This window comes from Nothobranchius furzeri, chromosome 2, assembly GCF_043380555.1.
Source record: "Nothobranchius furzeri strain GRZ-AD chromosome 2, NfurGRZ-RIMD1, whole genome shotgun sequence".
NCBI lineage: Eukaryota > Metazoa > Chordata > Actinopteri > Cyprinodontiformes > Nothobranchiidae > Nothobranchius > Nothobranchius furzeri.
The window spans coordinates 9,532,046-9,547,379 of record NC_091742.1 but is presented as its reverse complement, the minus strand read 5'-3'; the positions used below and the strand labels follow the sequence as shown (position 1 = coordinate 9,547,379).

General features: G+C 41.2%; 1 protein-coding gene across 2 annotated transcripts in view; it reads right to left on the bottom strand.

The window, feature by feature from the left end:
* Positions 1-15,334, bottom strand: part of rngtt (RNA guanylyltransferase and 5'-phosphatase) — a 116,774-nt gene that overhangs the window by 12,068 nt on the left and 89,372 nt on the right. For both annotated transcript variants that reach the window (XM_015947531.3, XM_054748073.2), the window contains exons 13-14: positions 12,531-12,631; positions 2,702-2,768 (exon numbers count right to left, since the gene is read on the bottom strand). In XM_015947531.3, the coding sequence (XP_015803017.3) occupies positions 2,702-2,768; positions 12,531-12,631 (168 nt within the window). The remainder of the gene's footprint in view (positions 1-2,701; positions 2,769-12,530; positions 12,632-15,334) is intronic.

Here is a 15,334-nt window from a genome sequence, read left to right as displayed (position 1 = left end):
GGCCACTGTGTGGTGGTTCACAGCAGACAGCAAACTTACACACTTACTGAGCAGAGGTGTCAGATAAATCAGGAACAGTGTTCTGGCTAAAACTACAAGCAATTTTGTCTTCCTATGACATACAATTATGATTATTTCTAACAGATTTTCACTTAAGATTGACTATAAAGCACATTTTACACAACGTTTTCATAAAGAATCCCCTCAGGCCTGCGGCTTCTCATCTGTATCCGTTTAAAGACCCAAGCAGCAAACAGAAAAGCAACCAAGTTCAGCAACAGAGTTCAGGGCTGATGTTTGGGATTCTGGCAGCAGAGAAACACTCATTTGTTGTGTTTCTGAACCGTGACTGCTGGAATACCCAAGCATATCACAAGTCATTTAGCTAAAATGGTAAATGTCCATGTAACACAAGGGCATTATCAAAAAAAGAACAAATGAGAAATTACAACTGCTTCTCTGCCTCCTAGTACTGATTTCCTACTGTACAGTAAAACTGATGAGATGCTGGTTAGAGGAAAACCCCTTCCATCAAACCAGAGCACACCTTTACATTTACATAACCTAAACACAGCAAACGGTCGTAGAACGGTTTTCTGCCATATCCACATAGCACATAACAGGACTGGGATAAAACAACTATGATTGTATTTACTTAATTATCTATTTTAATAATTCCTAGAATTAGTTGGGATCTACCAGGGCTGCTACTCATCTATGATCCTGATTGTGGTGTGCATGGACAAGATCCCAAGGTTCTCAAGGCGGGCATCTGGTTTTACAACCTCAGTGCCGCCTTTCTACTTTTTGCAGATGATGTGGCTCTGTTGAGGTTTCAAGCCATGACCTTCAGCATGCAAGGCGGCAGTTTAGTGTCTTGTCCACAAATGATGGTAGGAGGAGGTGACAGATGGATTGGGACTTCAACTGCAAAAATTAAGACCAAAGCTTGGTCTGTTGTGGTGGAGAAGGAGCTAAATGAAAGGCAAAGCTCTCAGTATACTAGTCTGTCTACAATGCAACCCACATTCATAGGTATGAGATCTGAGTCAAGGCCAAAAGAGGCAACTGTGAACACAAGTGGCTGAAATTGGTTTTCTCCAAAGAATGATCGGACTCAGCCTTATGGCATTTTCACAACTGGCCCGGCTGGGCCCACGGTTGGGTCAGCCCGCTCCCGGGCAGGAAGGTCTTGTCTGTGGTTCACACGTCATTCTCAGAAACATGAAAGTCTTGGAGCATATGGGCAGGGCCAAAGACACGAGAAGAGATCAGTAATGCCTCCCTTAAAGGCGACCTTGAGCAGTGCTGCTTTTGTAGACTCTGAGATGAAGCACACAGCTTCCTACTCGCTTACCAAGACTTCTGTGGACTCCTCCCACAGCAGTCTGTCCTTTGTGCTCTCACGGCTGGAGTGGTGGTTCTAAGCTACAGTTAGAGAAGATGCATTCAAACTCATTATGAATCGTGCATTCGGGAAGCCGCTGCTGGCTGATTCTACTAGTCAATCCCTGGCTCCCTCTAATACGTAGGTGTGAACTTTAGTCGGCCAGTCAGTTGGTACTGGGTGTGCTGGGTCGGCTGAGCACGAAGCTGACTGCCAGAAAGCAGGTAATAAATAAATAAATAATAAACAAACACACAAACAAACAAACACTTAGTTAAGCATGGAAAATGCACAGATTTGAACATAATTAACCCAGATGTGACAGGACCATTCGAGATAAGGTGGTCTGGGAGGATCTGGGAGTAGAGCAGCTGTTCGGATTCACTGAAGGGAGTCAACTGACATTATTTGGGCATCTAACTAGGATGCATCACAGCCCCCTCCTTTTGGAGGATTTCTGGGGACATTGCACAGTGAAGACACCCCCAGGTCCAGGTCCTGGATTTTTTTTTATTTTTTTACCTCTATGACCTTACCTTGGACTGGCAGAAAAAATTAAATGAATGGCTTAATAACCAGTTTAGGTATAAAAACCATGAAATACTAAACAAAGTCCTCTGAGCATACTAATAATTTGGGAATATTAGAGCTAAACTCTAATAAGGAGTTTATTGAATTACGTTTAAAAAAAAAAGACACCAAGACTCCAACAATTTGTGAAAGGACAGTCACAGTAAACTGTTACCAATTAAAAGAAATGGAACAGAAAAAACCCTAATGATTACTAAATCACAGCACCATAACAGTAGGGTTAGAAATTGGAAGATTCCACTCAAGAAAACAAATCTAACTGAAATTAATTCAAAGGACAGGACCGCATTTCTGTAAAAATCAAATGCAAGCAGAAGTAACATATTCGGATTGTGTTAAGACTTTCAGAGCTGAAACAAATAAGAGCTACTGGGTAAATGAAAAAAGAAGAATCAGGAAGTGCCAAACTGATATATATTCAGACGTGATGATAAAATCCACCAGGCATGAAAGCTGGCATGTTTTTATCCTGAATAAATTAGAGAAATCAGTCAACCTTGTCTGGAAGCTTTAAGTTCGCACAATAAATGAGTTTTTGTTGGAGGAACTTCATTTTTAGTTCAGCATTGCAGATTACTTTGAAAAGGGGGAAATGATGAACATGTTAAAAAATGTTAATGGGTTAATTATGAAAGAGAAAAGGATGCTGGGGGAGAATAAGAGGGCGGGGTTTGGAGCAACATGTGGATGAATCCAACAAAACAACACTTTTGGCTTTCTCACCCTCATGTTTGCAAAGGGCCTGTCATAGTTGCCAACGTAGAGCAAGCCGACAGTCTGTGTTAGCAACCTGCAAAGACAAAAAGATCATGGTTATCGCCTGCAGCACAGGATCTGAACGTTAGAGCATGTGAGTGTTAACGGTGGAAAAAAAAAATCACCACTCCGCTTTCATTTACCAGCTAGTAACAGAGCAGCAGCAATGTGAGATCACACCTCTCTGAGCCCTTCTGTGTCACTGCACAGCTTGAGGTTCCTTAACCTACAGAGTGAGCTGCGTTATGGCATGTTTATCAACCCACACTCTAAGAATTACAGGAGAATAATTCACAAGAGTAAAACAGAAATTACAAAAAGCTGCAGAGCATTTTAAGTAACAATGATAGAAAGGAAAAAGCTCTGGAAAAATAAATAAATATATAAATATATAAAACAATAAAATGAGCTAAAATTTTTCTTTACAGCCTGACCAGTGATTTGAAAAGCTACTAAATCAAAACTCAAACTGTACCAGAGCAATTCATTTAATGTGTTTGTGATCAATAGTTCTCCGGGCTTTTAGAAAATCTAGAGTTGTGTTTTCTTTGGACATTTACGGCTCACTTTCAGTCCCGTCTTTGCACCATTTTCTGAAGAATACGTTTACATTTTTATTAGGCCACCTGAGAAACAATGAAGCTCAAATGGTAACTAAGACAAAAAAAAAATAAAATAAAATAAACAATAGTATCAACAAATTATATGCTGTGAAATAGCATGTTTATTTACTCTGGTAACCATCCATAACACATTTTAATTCATTTAAATTTCTGAGTATCTGATGTCCATGACTCCTAGCCACACCTAACCACCACACTAAATATTAACTCAGTTACATTGAACAAATTATAGCCTGTTTGTGCTGGCTAAGGCAGATTAGATAGCAGCCATTATAAATTAGGTTGACTCCAAAAGGTAATCCATCAAAGGCGTACACCTAGGGGCTGGGCGAGATGGCCTAAAATCAATACCATGGTGTATTGAGGATTTCACCTCGATTACGATAAATGGACGATAACTACATGTATGCGCAAAAACGAAAGTTGCCCACTGGATGGGGCTGTCACGTGTATTACGTTGAGTCACTCTGTCAGGTGGCTCGGGTTGGTTCAGCTTCCTAAAGGGACATGGGTTATGTCGGAAACCTACACACATCTTTTCACGCTTTTAATTATCAAATTATTGCCATGCCCTTCATACACCCAATGGTTACTTTCTGAAATTGTCTTAAATTTTGTCTAATGGTCTATGAAATATTTTCCTAACAATAGAGGCAAATGGACATGTGCAGACAAAAACAATATCACCAGCCTTACCAATGGCGACAACGATGGTCTAACGCTTGAATTTAGCAGCCAATTTAAGATTGATTCATATTTTATTCAGTTTTACTTGTATAAACAAAAATATCTAAATAAAATGCTTTAAAGGGACTTTACGGAATTTTGAATTTTTATGCTCGCGATTGCCCCCTCAGGCCAAAAGTGTAACGGCAGCTTCAATAGTAGGCTCGTGCACGAGGCGCGCATGCTGTACGTGCACACTCCTTAAAGAAAATTACAGCTGAGACAGTCCCTTGTGTGTGTGTGTGTGTGGCCCGGAGGACAGAGGACAGGAGAACGCACAGCTAATTAATTAAATAATTTGGTTCTGTACATTTCTCTTCAGCACAGCTGACAAAGGTTTATGATGGGTCAGTCCTCCTGCATGCTCAGATCATTCCCTTCCCTTGCTTGAAAAATTGTTCCAAAATGAAAGTTGAACCCACATCTTTTTTATCTGTGAATGCAATGCCGTGCGGCGAGTCTCAAATTAAAATTTGGGCATCTTACTGTAAAAAAATATACCATTAATGTAAAAAAGAAACTCTAAATAAACTAAGCTCACATCCAGAATCGAACCCAGGTCTTCTGCATGAGAGTCAGACATCTTACAAGGGGAGCTACACACCAGTGACATTCAAATCATCTGTAAATTTTATATCCTTGATGACACCTGAAACAACATCAAACCAAAGAACGGTTCGGAGCGAAAATGGCTATTTTGTTGCTAATTTGCAGGAAATATCTAGAAGAAAGTAGCTAAGGGTCCTCAGAGATGTAGCTAGGTTCATCACTAGGCGTTAGGAACAGCGACAAAGTCGCTGAGTTGGCACTACCTCACTCTCTGCTGCTAAAGCTACTGATAGCAAATGCTACGGGCTATGCCTGAGCGTGAACGCGCATGAAGCAGCCTGCTCGACCCGAGCAGCTCTCTTTTTCTGTGATTTTACAGAAAAACAGGCAATCACAGTAAAAATGCCAGGACTCATTCTACAGGACCAGGGCATTGCAGGAGAATGTATGAAGAAGAAATTTATTATTTCTATACATGTTTTGGCTGTCAAACTTCCATAATGCCCCTTTAATAATAAAAAAAGGACTAAAAACTGCTCTTTCGTTCTTAATCAAATATCTTTGAACTAAAAATGTATTTAAACTTTAGCTGCAACAACAAAAGCAGTAAGTTTCTGAATATTTCCAGAACAAAGAGCTCTGTGCCCTCCCAGATAACCAACGGATGTCTTACTCACACAACGTTCACCTCCTCTCCTCCACCGAGGAACGCCACATGTGGTTGCTGTTTATTTCAGGCACGCTGTCTGCAGCTATATGCGCCAATGACTAACAATACAAATGCTGGCACTGGTTTAGTATTAGTTAGCCATTTTTAGCACAAACTAAGGGGAAGGGGGGCACAGAGCTAAACTGACAGATAAACAACAGTGCAGCTACGCAGTCTGGTGCATCTCTTCCAGAGATCTCAAATGGAGCTGAAATTGGACACCATCTTCCCAGCCACTCTCACCCCTTCCTGTGTAATGATAGCTAGCACTGAGAGGAAGGAAGCTGCAGTAGACATTAAGAGGGGCAAATAGGCATACTTTAATGTACGCTGTCTGATGCCAAGCCAAGTCTGTTTCCATCCATAGTTGTACTCAGCGCCTTCAGAAACCTGCAGGTCTCACAAACAAGAAAATTGCCAGTTTTCTGATGGCGTTTCTTAAATGACAGTAAATCAACTGCAATTTCCCAAAAGCATATAGAACAAAGGACGAAACAGATAAAAGTGTATAAATCACGGAGCAGCAACAGAATGAACTCTTTCTCTTGATGTTTACAAACTCTGAGTTCCACTCGCCATCTAAAAGCTCCAGGGTCATGTGAGGCGGAGTCCTGCAGACTTAAATTACACCACAGCAGCAGTTTCACTCTGACTTAGGAAGAGGTAAATGATGGCAAAAAAGACAAACCTTAAAAGCACACATCAAACAAGATACCTCAGGTAAAAAACAGGGCGGGTGTGTGTGTGTGTGTGTGTGTGTCTGTGAAAACAAAATGCTGTTAAATGTCATCATAGCCTACAAACCGCACGCTATCAGCACTTTATCGCCTGCCAGCCAAACATTTCAAATGATTTATGAATCTGTAGAAGCAAAATATATTTCTGTCAAAACAGACTAAAAAAGGTCAAAGAACTGTGAAAATCTTTTTATAGCCACATTGGAAGAAATTATTTGCATCATGTATTCTCAGTCTGACTTACTATAAAATATTTATGAGTGTTTCCAAACCATCCATTCAACCTTAAATGAATGGTTAAGGTGGTGCAAAGGGGTATCAAAGGGGAGCGATCCAGCTAACTGTTGGTCACACCACGGTTACCCAGTGGTATCCATCCTGTAGTATGTTTTGAGTCACCCTTGAGCTGGAGGTGGATTTATCTATGCTTAAATTCTCAAGACACAAAAACAAAACTTAGACAAACCACAATGGGATTAGACAAATTTCTGGCACACTTTAATTAATGTCAGTCCTGCATGGTTGATCAGACTGGCATCAATATTTGATAAAAGTAACTGCCATTTCCTTTTCTGTGAGTGTGAAAATGAAACATTTAGGAACATCCACTGGTCTTGAACGAGGTGAACGCAGCAAGAATGAAGTTCTTCTTGAGTAACTCTGGTTCTATTCATGACATCTAGAAAGTTCTCTTTTACAAATCTGTTCATTTACAGGTGTGGAACACTGAAAAACCATTTAAAAGATGATTTTAAAGATTATAATCAGTCACTCTGAGTTTCATGCAGGCTAAACGAAAACAGTCTCCTACACCTATCCACTCTGCTGCATTAGCTTCTGATAGAAAATAGATGATGAAATGTTAGGGTTTAAAAAACCTCACATATCTATGTCTCACACTGTGAATTTGCATCCATGGCCTCAGCCATTTGTCTCGCACTCTTCCACAGCAAGGCTTCCAAACTCACTCACTGCCAGCCGTTTCCTGATCACTAACGGCCTTCGCTGCCAACGTTTCTCACCGTTTTTACTGTTTTTTTAAGAGTCACAGAACGTTGAGCGCTAGCATGATGTCGACGCCAAAACAACCAAAACAAAGAGGAGACTCACCTCTTACATCAGGAAGAAGCCGCGTGTTTCGAGCGTTATCCGTTCTTTCATAATCCGTTGTCGAATTGTGATCGGCAGACGCTTTTCCGGTTCGCGCCTCACTTTTTTTTACAGGAACGGCCCAAAACGATCTCCAAACACATGGATGTGTTGCTTCCTGATCATGTGATCTGTGACGTATGCGGATGAAGATCGGCTTCAGAGCTGAGATGTTTGTTCTCTCAGCGCGGGGGCTCATTCCGATGCAAATGACGACTTTAGTCATTTGGCAGTGAACGGTTGGATCTAAAATGACGACTTTAGTCGTCAATGGCAGTGAATGAGTTAAAAAAATCTTTTTTTTTGCAGCGAGGAGAACAGACAGTGCCTTGGTGATGGTGACTGTGCAGCATGACCGAATGCCTGCTGTTAGCCAATCAGAAGCTATGTGTCTGCATATCATTAATAATAATGAGTAATTCTGATGTTTTCAGCCCACCTCTGCACCGGCAGCTTCTGCATCTTGGAACAGGAGCATCAGAGCTTTTTTTTAAAATGACTGATCCATCTGCAGAGTTCAGCACGGAGCGGAGCGGGTTATTGTGGACCAGCGTGTTCAGGTAAGGGTCTGCAATTTCAGGAGAATGTTTCTATCGCAGTTTGGGCTAGGCAGGCGAGGTTTAAGTTGTGCAAATATTCAGTGCTTTTGTGCTGCAATAAATGTTCTGCAGACCTTAACAAAAACAAAATGTTTCACAGGCTTCACAAGTGACTCCAGAAAGCGGTCGCTGAGTCCAACCTGCCTCAGTTTGTCGGTCTGTGATTATAAATACCATCCAATGCATCAAAGCACCTCTGCGTATTTCTCAGATTCCCCTTTCTCATTCCCAAACTTGCTACTTGCTGACATTGTTTTACATTCATGTACAACTAATGAAAATACAAACAACGGAACTCCGTTTGTGTTGCTTGTTGCATGTAGTGACGTATTCTGCCCCCCAATCAGTGGACTGTGTTGTTGCTTCGCCCTAACCATACCGCTCCAGAAATTTCAGGACTGACAACGGAAGACGTCCCGTGACCGGCGCGATCCAGGTCGGTTGTCTGAACCGGTTTTACAACGAGAAGAGAGAAATCAGCGAGCCGACCCTCCCCGTTCCATGCCCAAAACGGTCGGCGAAATGAAGGTTTAGGCACCGACTTACACCTGCAAATGTATTGAATAAATGAGTAAACCACACCTTGATCAATGTGTCTGGCCTAAACAACAACAACAACAACAAAAAACAAAACAAAAAAAAAAACAACTTCTGGCTGTAATAGCGGATAAAAACGCTACTTTTTAGAGAGAATACTCACAATAAAGTCTAGATTTCCCAGTCTTTATTTTCTTTATCAGAACAAGTGTTGAAAAGGAAAAAAATGACACCTTCCATTGAGGAACTAAATAACATAAATTAAGTTTTAGGAACAAAGGTTTGCACCAATATCAGCTGATGATCGAATTATACCCCTTAATGATTTATTGTGGCTCTGTTTTCCTTCTTGGCATGCAATATAAGAACGTTTGGTGTTAGTGCGTCTCACATCAAACTGAGGTACAAGACAAGTCTTTAACAGTTGTTGAAAGTCAGAATTTTCAGGAACAAAGTAACTGACACTTTTCTCTATTTAAAACCCATATTTTTCATTTAACATATCACACGTTGGACATAGTCAAACTCTGTTTTTATCCATGTACATGACAGCACAAATAAAAAGAAAGAGGTTCAATTCCTCATTAAAAGTGGATTTAAATCTGTATGAAGGGAGTTTGCAGACAGATTTTGAGCTTATGTTTTATTAAAATTGGTGTTATCTAAGGCTTCCCTTTTCTTGTTGGCTTTTGTGCTGCATAATTATGCAAAAATGTAAAAGAACAGGCATGCAAAGCAAGGGTCTAATGACTGAGCTGTCTCACATCGATTTACAAAAGTAAATAAATACAAATAAATGCACAAACACAAACATTTGCTCACCATTTACTACTTGGGGTAATTTGGAACGAAAAGGCTTCAACTAAAAGCCTTTGTAGTGATCGAGGGGACTCTTCCAAGTTGTGACAAGAGTCCATGTTTGTTGTGCAAAGTCCTTGTTTGTGCGGTGCTCAGTTGCATCTCTTGACATCTCAGATCCTAATTAAATCTTCCACAGATGCTTCTAAAATGGACATCATTGTTCTATTTGACTTGGTTTTATAAAGGCTGTATATCAATGATTTTTCACCTGCTGCTTTTTCAGGAATTATTTACTCATGATATAGACCAAATTGCTTCACAATGGCAACCCAAGCAAGTCAGGTCCTAAAATCACTGCACACATAATGAATGGTGATGTAACCATTGCTCATTCTGCTTTCAGAGGCAATACTGGCTCAAATTAGCCATAATTCCAGAAATCTATACAATGCTTAGAGCTCCACGCTTGGTTGAGGCACCAGCGATGTCTCTGCACATGCTTAATATTTCCATTGCATCCTTCTCCACCTCTTCGCTCTCACTGCCACACAATAATCACGGTCTGCTTCTGTGCTTGCTTTCAGAAAAAGGTAATAAAACTTGCTAGGCTGTGTGCCTCAGTGGTGTACAAAGATGTGCTCAAGGATCGATTGTGTGGGATGATGAATAAACAGTTGTTACCTCCAAACACATATGTCCATCCCTCCTTCTCCCTCCCAGACTGTAACTAAGCAGAGATTTGAAAGCCTACACTAAAACTGATTGAGCCCTAGTGAGCACTCTTCTGCCAGAAAAAAAAAGAAGGGAAAAAAACCAGCGTTTGGGAAAATATCAAAAAAGATCTCAAATGGCAACAATGATTGTCTGTTCTTCCCACACTAAAGGGAGGAGGAACGGGGCTGGCTTGCTGGCTGTCTTTAGAGCAGAATGAGCGACTGCGCCCTGCTGTCATGCTCTCTAGTCTGTTGTTGGTGAGCAGCGGTGGGCTCGTTGAACAGCCGCTGAGGTCAAAAGACACACAAAGTCAAAGACATGACCAAAACGGTGACAGCCACTAAGACATTACCAGACTTAACAGCAGGAGACAACACAGAGGACAATAAAGTGTGCTGAGCTGATACTTTCAAGGAGCCAGCTCATGCTATTTCAAACCTTTGAGATCAAAGGTAGGAAATTATTACTGTTGGCAATACTGAGATGCCATTTTATCTTAAATATGACTTATTTACCTCAGCCTGAATTTATACCCTGAAAAGAAAGGGTCTGTTTCAGTGAAGCTCCGCCCACAACCGCTCCGACAAAACAGGCCTGCAACAGCGTCTTAGGTTAGTTAGCTGTTGTATTGGGATTAGTAGTCCAGCAGTTTAAGCATCTCCCTGTCATGTTGCTGCATGTGCTGGCGCCGGTTCGACTCCCGATGTCGACAGTTATTTATTTAGCCAGCTGAAGCAGATTTCACAAAAAAATATTTAAGTTTTACTATTTTCTACAAAATATTTTGTCTTTCTACAGATTTTTGAATTTGGTCATTCCCAAGCAGCATTTTAGTTGATTTACTCTGCTCACCTCACATGGACGCACACTAGCTTAACAAACAAACAAAAAAAAAAAATCAGTCCTTATTTTTAAACAGTTTACCAACAAAGGGTTGAAAACCTAATACTGGCAAAAGAAGAAAAAAGTTACTGGGAGTCGAACCGGTGCAAATCAGCATATCAGTCAAATTACTCTAACCACCGAGCAACCAAGTCTGTTGCACCTAACACACATGTTCTGCGCTGGCCATTACGGACAGGACGCATGATTTTCATGGCGGTGTTTTGTCACCAATACGGAAATAATTTGTCAGAATATCCACTCTGGTACCGGTGGAGGTTTAACGCAGTCATCTGAAACATGAAGGTCACATTTTCAACTGCAGCCTGAAATCAACCGCTCAATTCAAGCAACTTGGAAAAGGTGGGCGTTAAGAGACCTACATCCAAGGGAGGCAGGTTTCAGATCTGAGATTAGCTTCAAGAGGAGGAACAGGGCCTGCTCGGCTTCCAACGAGGATTCGGCAGGCTTTTCTAAAAAATCTGAAAACTTACAGCTGAGACAGGAAAATTAACTCAATCACTGCCAATGACGACTAAAGTAAAAAAAAAAAAAAGGTGAGGCGCGAACCGGAAAAGCTTCTGCCGATCACAATTCAACAACGGATTATGAAAGAATGGATAACGCTTGAAACACGCAGATTCTTCCTGATGTAAGAGGCGAGTCTCCGCTTTGTTTTGGTTGTTTTGGCGTCGACATCATCCTAGCGCGCGACGTTCTGTGACTCTTAAAAAAACTGTTAAAACGGTGAGAAACGCTGGCAGCGAAGGGTTTTACTGATCAGGAAACGGCTGACAGCGAATGAGTAAATGAATGCAGCCAAAAATGGATTTGGTGGAATTTTTCATGAGGAAATAACAATATTACCAAAAATAAATAAAATAAAATAAAAAACTGTGGATTTTCTCTGATATGGCTCCTTTAATTTCTAAGAAAGTTTTTAGTTTTCTAGTTCTGCTCTATTGCCCGCATTTAAATTCTGACTTGGTATACGATCAAAAGATCTTTTCTGTCTATCCTGGGAAACATGATGCAAGTTTTATGGCCGTTCCTTCATATAAACCACTAACAAGCACCCTAAATGTTGCATCACCAAAGCAACTCTAAATTGTACATTTGCGATCACAAACAAAAAATGTTGTACAAAAAAAATCTGAAATAATTCACACCATATGACTTTTGTATGTCGAGTTTAACATGCACGACGTCAAACATGGGGACAACTTTGCATTTACTTTAAATGCAAACATCATCTTTTTCTTTTCATTTTCTAATTAGCAGTAGGAAGGTGATTGCCTTCTCTAAGAGAGAATTGCTTTTCTGCAGGTATGTTTACTAGAAGGGTGAAAGGCTGGAATGAGAGGTAGTGGATCTGAATTATTTATGTTGCAGAAGATAATAAACATAAAAAAATGTGAGAGAAGGACAAAGCTTAGGCGGTAAAGAAAAAATAACTGACATAAGACAACAAATACTGCACACACGCAACAATGGAGACAGAACTTACACAGTACACTGTGTTTGTACTGCAGAAAAAAGGATAAAAGCTCAAAAGAAAAAATGAAGAAAATGTGTAAAAAAGGTGAAAAATAATTTGATTTTTGATTCAAGGCATGCTTTTGGACAGCAACACACTGAGACAAGTGTGTGTGTGTGTGTGTGTGTGTGTGTGTGTGTGTGTCAGTCTGAGCGCGCACCTCGCTGTGTAACGAAATGATACGTGCTATTGGATTTGTCAGGCAGAGCGTTTCCCTAGCAACAGTGCCTTACCCTTCTCCACCGACTTTGGTGATCTTGAGGCGAAAGTCTACAGAGTTGAGGTTGGGGGGCTTCCACTTGAGGATGTCATCACACCTCCCAGCCTTGTACCTCTGCATGGGGGATTGAAAGAAAACAGGAGGTTTGTTGTGATTAAAATACACTTTAAATGTTGTTTCTGTGAAACTCAAACATCAAAGTTATAAAACGGGGAACAGTCAACTGAAAACTGGCAAAAACCGGGCTATTTTATGACACTGAAAGTCAGTTGCAACTTGGGGGTGTAAAAATGTATTTTACAACCACGAGAATAAATAATTGCAATCATACTTGGTGATTAAACACAATACATCACAACTTGGCGTCACTGTGCACCAACATACAGTATGACACAGACAAAACAACACACTTCCCTCCATGCCTTTGATTATTCATGCAGGCCTGACATTTCGAGGGACATGAATCAAGTGTGCTGAAGCATGAGCAATGTCAGGGTATGATGGCTGGAGGCGGGAACAGATGACCAAATTCTGTCAATGTCGGGTTGCCAGGTAACAGAAGTCCACGCCAAGGAAATGTGTGGCGAACCGACAGGATTCCTCAGGAGAACCTGCACTGTCACAGTGCATGAATAAAAAAGGAGGTCCTGGCTCTGCCCACTTTCATCCCCAATGGCAGGACTTGACCGCCTCATGTCATTAAGGAGAGAGACACATCGATATGTTAAAAAGTTTATCCAAAAAAATAAAACCTCTTCTTAAAGAAAAACTTGTCTGAATTAGTCAGGCTGTTGGAATTCCCTTATAGTGTGGATCTCAAGCCTCCAAATGTTTTTAATCTCCCAGATCAAGCTCAGCATTCCCACAAATCCTACATTTATTCTGTTTGCTCTACTAAGACCTTCGGAGGCTGAACACTAAGCTTTGTATTGGCTGTGTCCAGATTACCACACCCTAATCTATCATAATTTTTGAATAAAGTCAATCCTAATAAAGCAATGCTGCCCCGGAACATTCAGACGGTCTCTCCTGGAAACTGCAAGCATCCAGGAAGAGCTAGTCACCTACATCTGTAGAATATTTTTCTCAGTCCCCACTCCACTTTCTGTAATAACTAAGGATTTGGGTATAGATTTCAAAATCTACTCATTGATTTCTTTCCACTTAAGACAGGGTGGAATCAGGGGGGAATGAGGACAGAGGGAAGCCTGGACATTCCAATCTCCAGTGACACTCGCATTCCCAGATGTCAGGCCAGAGGGAATACAGGTGCTGGCCAGTAAATTAGAATATCATCAAAAGGTTGAAAATATTTCAGTAATTCCATTCAAAACGTGAAACTTGTACATTATATTCATGCAATGCACACAGACCAATGTATTTCCAATGTTCATTACATTTAAATTTGATATTCATAAGTGACAACTAATGAAAACTCCAAATTTGGTATCTCAAAAAATTAGAATATTCTGAAAAGGCTGAATATAGAAGACACCTGCTGCCACTCTAATCAGCTGATTTACTCAAAACACCTGCAAAGGCCTTTAAAAGGTCCCTCAGTCTTGTTTTGAAGGCCCCACAATCATGGGGAAGACTTCTGACTTAACAGCTGTCCAAAAGACAATCATTGACACCTTGCACAAGGAGGGCAAGACACAAAAGGTGATTGCTAAAGAAGCTGGCTGTTCGCAGAGCTCTGTGTCCAAGCACATTAACAGACAGGCGAAGGGACGGAAAAAATGTGGTAGAAAAAAGTGTACAAGCTCTAGGGATAACCGCACCCTGCAGAGAATTGTGACGACAAACCCATTCAAAAATGTGGGGGAGATCCACAAAGAGTGGACTGCAGCTGGAGTCAGCGCTTCAAGAACCACCACGAGGAGACTCATGAAAGACATGGGATTCAGGTGTCGCATTCCGTGTGTCAAGCCACTCTTGAACAAGAAACAGCGCAAGAAGCGTCTCGCCTGGGCCAAGGACAAAAAGGACTGGACTGATGCTGAGTGGTCCAAAGTTATGTTTTCTGATGAAAGCAAGTTCTGCATTTCCTTTGGAAATCAAGGACCCAGAGTCTGGAGGAAGAGCGGAGAAGCACAGAATCCACGTTGCATGAGGTCCAGTGTAAAGTTTCCACCGTCAGTGATGGTGTGGGGTGCCATGTCATCTGCCGGTGTTGGCCCACTCTGTTTCCTGAGGTCCAGGGTCAATGCAGCCGTCTACCAGGAAGTTTTAGAGCACTTCATGCTTCCTGCTGCTGACCAACTTTATGGGGATGCAGACTTCACCTTTCAACAGGACTTGGCACCTGCACACAGTGCCAAAACCACCAGCACCTGGTTCAAGGACCATGGTATCCCTGTCCTTGATTGGCCAGCAAACTCGCCTGACCTTAACCCCATAGAAAATCTATGGGGTATTGTGAAGCGGAGGATGCAATACGCTAGACCCAACAATGCAGAGGAGCTGAAGACGACTATCAGAGCAACCTGGGCTCTCATAACACCTGAGCAGTGCCACAGACTGATCGAGTCCATGCCACGCCGCATTACTGCAGTTATTGAGGCAAAAGGAGCCCCGACTAAGTATTGAGTGCTATACATGCACATTCTTTTCATGTTCATTCTTTTCAGTTGGCCAACATTAGAGAAACAAACATTTTTTCATTGGCCTTTAGAATATTCTAATTTTCTGAGATACCAGATTTGATGTTTTCATTGGTTGTCACCTATAAATATCAAAATTAAACGTAATAAACATCGGAAATACATTGGTCTGTGTGCATTGCATGAATATAATGTACAAGTTTCACGTTTTGAA